At 43.6% G+C, this 3,683-nt stretch overlaps 1 protein-coding gene across 1 annotated transcript; it reads left to right on the top strand.

The window, feature by feature from the left end:
- The first annotated feature begins 200 nt into the window (after nt 1-200).
- On the top strand, nt 201-3,130 carry LOC125397290 (olfactory receptor 51I2-like). Its single transcript, XM_048429569.3, has 2 exons — nt 201-240; nt 2,223-3,130. Exons 1-2 carry the CDS (start codon nt 201-203, stop codon nt 3,128-3,130), a joined length of 948 nt encoding a protein of 315 aa, XP_048285526.3.
- Nucleotides 3,131-3,683: the final 553 nt, after the last annotated feature.

A 3,683-nucleotide genomic window follows, 5' to 3' on the forward strand; every position in this document is an offset into this window, starting at 1 on the left:
CTGGAGGTAAGGAAGAATGAGTTATACTTGTATATTATCATTTACTAGAGTTGGGCTCCTTGGTACTCGGACTCTGACTTGACACATTGTTTTCAGGACTTCAGCAGGCACGAGGACAAACAATAGGTGCATGCAAGCTCTGTTTGGCTGGGAGCAGAGGGACTTTTGTGATGTTCTCTGCGCAGAAATTTGAAGCACCCATGGGAATAGACAGTAATAAACACCAGAATCTTATGATGAAGAACCTATTCCCAGCAGTGTTTGGCTGAAGACGATTAGGTCTTGTTGTAGACCCTCCATTGCTCAGAAGTTGAGAAGTGGCTCCTGAGAGATTCAGCATGAATATGGGTTCCTCTCTATCCTTCACCAGGCCCCATCACAGGTCGCCAAGAGCATGAGGCAGGCTGAGGGAGCTCCTTGTAGCTGTGTGTGGTTTTATTTGTCTTTCTCGTAATCCTTATTTTTAGTGTTACTGTTGTTGTCTTCCTAATGTTTTGTCTCTCATCTTGCATTTCCTCATTTGACCCTTATCATTTCGTATTATTTCCTCTTTAAACAAAAACAGAAAACATTTTTTTTTTTCTGGGTGGTGGTGGCAGACTCCTTTAAGCCCCGTACTTTGTAGGCAAAGGCATATGGATCTCTGTGAGTTTGAAGACAACCTGGTCTACAGAGAGAGTTCCAGGACAGTCAGGGCTACACAGAGAAATCCTGCCTTGAAAAAACGAACAGCACCACTGAGCAAACAAACAAAACCATTTGATTTCAGCCTCTCCTCTTTTTATATTTTTGTCCTTCTAACTCTTTGTCACTTCTTTCTTCACTCTTCTTATTTTGTTCCTTGGTGTAAATACGTGGAAAATTACCAAGAAGCAGAAGTGACACTGGCATCAGCAGGGCTACTGAGGCCTTTGCATACTCTCTGGTTACAACAGGATCAGATACGAATGCTATTCTTTCTCTGCAGAAGCAGGCTTCTATTAAGACAATTTTAGATTTCCTTACCGTGGAACGTATTTCATGGTGGAATGAGACTAGGGTGTTCAAGAAGTCTGTTCACCTTGGGACAGTCTCCCCTAAAACCAGCAGTGTTCTTTCTCTGTATGGTGCTGTCAGGGGTTCATCACACTCTAAAGGTTTCTCTCTGAGTGTTTCTGGTCTGTCTTTCCTGTCTCGTCAAAACTAATGCTGTTTCCCAGAAAACTTGCCCTTCATGCATGGATCCTTGGGACTCTTTTCAAAATCCTTGTCCTCCAACAGGCAATTTTCTCCTGATACTTAGTATTAATATTCCCTGATACAAAACTTCTGTCACAGAAAAGTATCTTTCCTGAGGGTTGTATAGAATAATAACTATAGAAACTCTATGTTCAATGATAGATGTGTGTGTGTGTGTGTGTGTGTTAATGATTATCTGCGAGACACAGAAACTGGTCAGACCCCCAAAGGTTTGTAGATTTGCCATAGAAATGTTACAAAATATTGAGTGTGTTTCTTTCTCAAATGGATGGTTATAAAGCATATGTAAGAAAACAAAGGCGAAGAGTGTAAAATGAAAGGCTTGTCACTCTCATGATCTCACTGGGCTGGTGTAGGGTAGCATTCATTAGCTTCTATACCTAAGGAAATCTGATGTTCTAATAGAGGAACAGCAATGGTGTTATGAATATGAAAGCATGTGATTATTTTATCAATGATAGGAAAATACTGGGTATTGTAGTGGGTTAGAATTGAAGTTATAGCCATGTAGCTTCCTTAGCAAGAACCCTGGGATCATTTATTTTCTTTACTTGTACACTTATTTCCTTATTTTTCAGGATGGAAATTTAATTTCCAGTAGATCATCTTAGGTCGTGGTTATGAAGTGGGAAGCATATGGAAGGAGCTGACTGAATGGCCATAAAGACCATATTCAGGGAGCTACTAAGAGGCTGAATGAGATGGTCAGCTCCCTTGGAAAGACTGCCAGTTCCTTCTCCTGAAGGAGCCTGAGAAGAAGCCTCTTCTCACAGCTAGAGCTTCCCGACTTCAGCTCAGTTGGCTTCAGAGGTCAAATGCATGTGCAGTCATGAAAATCCCGGCGTGCTGCCTTTTCCTCCGCAGGGATTGTGGCAGGACTGGACACATGCTGTAGCTTGTATGAAACACCGATCTGACTGGTAACAAACTACCCTGTCCTCTCATGGCCAACTTCAGGATCAATGCCTCTGAGGCTCCCATTTTTATTCTGACAGGCTTTCCAGGAATGGAAGCCATGGAGGTCTGGCTGTCCCTCCCTTTCATTTTATTCTATGCCATCTCCATTGTAGGCAATTCCTTGATCCTCCTCATTGTCAAGGAGGAGCAGAGCTTGCACCAGCCCATGTACTACTTCCTGTCCCTGCTGTCTGTGAATGACTTAGGTGTGTCTCTTTCCACTCTGCCAACTGTTCTGGCTGCCCTTTGTTTCCATGCCCGAGTGATCACCTTTAATGCATGCTTGGTCCAGATGTTTTTTATACATCTTTTTTCTTGGACAGAGTCTGGCATTCTTCTAGCCATGAGCTTTGATCGCTATGTAGCCATATGCAATCCACTGCGCTATGCTACAGTGCTCACCAATGCCCGAATTGTGGCAATGGGCTTGGGAACAGTCCTCCGCAGTTTTGTTCTCATTGTGGTCTTCCCAGTACTTTTGCACAGACTTCCCTTCTGCCGTCCTCAGAACATCCTCTCCCACGCTTACTGCCTACATGTGGATATGATTAAGCTGGCATGTACTGATGTTTCCCTCAACAGCCACTATGGGTTGGCCATTGTGCTACTCACCTTTGGCCTGGACTCGGCACTCATCCTCATCTCTTATGTGCTTATCCTTCGATCTGTGCTGGCCATTGCATCTCGGGAGGAGCGCCTGAAGACGCTCAACACGTGTGTGTCCCACATCTTGGCTGTGCTCATCTTTTATGTGCCCATGGTCAGTGTGTCCATTGTGCATCGTTTTGGGGCTGGCTTACCTCATGCGGTCCATATCCTCATGTCTATCCTCTATCTCTTTGTGCCTCCCGTGCTAAATCCTGTCATCTACTCCATTAAGACAAAGGAGATTCGTAGGAGACTTCTCAAGATGCTTTTCAGGGTCAAGCTGTAATTCTAGCAAAGGCAGAAATGGTATGTGATCTAGTGTTGGAAGTATGGATAGCCATGCACCAGAACAGGGCGAGATTAACTTAGGGATGTGAGGTGTGTGCTTAAAGTCCTAGGATCACTGCTAAGAAGTTTCATCCACATTATTAAGCTAGTACCGGTCAACACCATTTGGAGTCATACCTAGAACTTAACTTTGTTAACTTTTCTCTGGAGACAGAAAGCAATCTTGTTTCCAAGAAAAGCAGCGGCACTTTTGCCATCACAACAATGAATTGCTATTTTTCCAGAGAAATCAAAGACTATATCAAAGTACTTGATGGCTCTGTGAGGCTTCCAGGAATGTGCATGAAAAAGATAAACACAGATAGGGGTCCCTATGCATTGGGCTGTGTAGTCCAAACCATGAAAGTTAAAGTGATAGTGGTGTGATACCTGGGGTCTGAAAGGTTGCAAAGATCTATTTGACTTTAGGATTCCTTGGGTGTTTTCCCCACATGGGAGACCAGAGGTACATCAGCATTTAGTTTCTGCTCATGGAAGTTTCCAATCCTTTG

The sequence above is a fragment of the Myodes glareolus genome, chromosome 7, assembly GCF_982192425.1.
Source record: "Myodes glareolus chromosome 7, mMyoGla1.1, whole genome shotgun sequence".
NCBI lineage: Eukaryota > Metazoa > Chordata > Mammalia > Rodentia > Cricetidae > Myodes > Myodes glareolus.

Bases quoted from the DNA above. Each gene is read 5' to 3' on its own strand.
- LOC125397290 (XM_048429569.3), top strand. From the start codon at position 201: ATGGGAATAGACAGTAATAAACACCAGAATCTTATGATGA. The intron at 241-2,222 runs AGAACCTATTCC...AGGCTCCCATTT, and splicing joins ACACCAGAATCTTATGATGA to TTATTCTGACAGGCTTTCCA.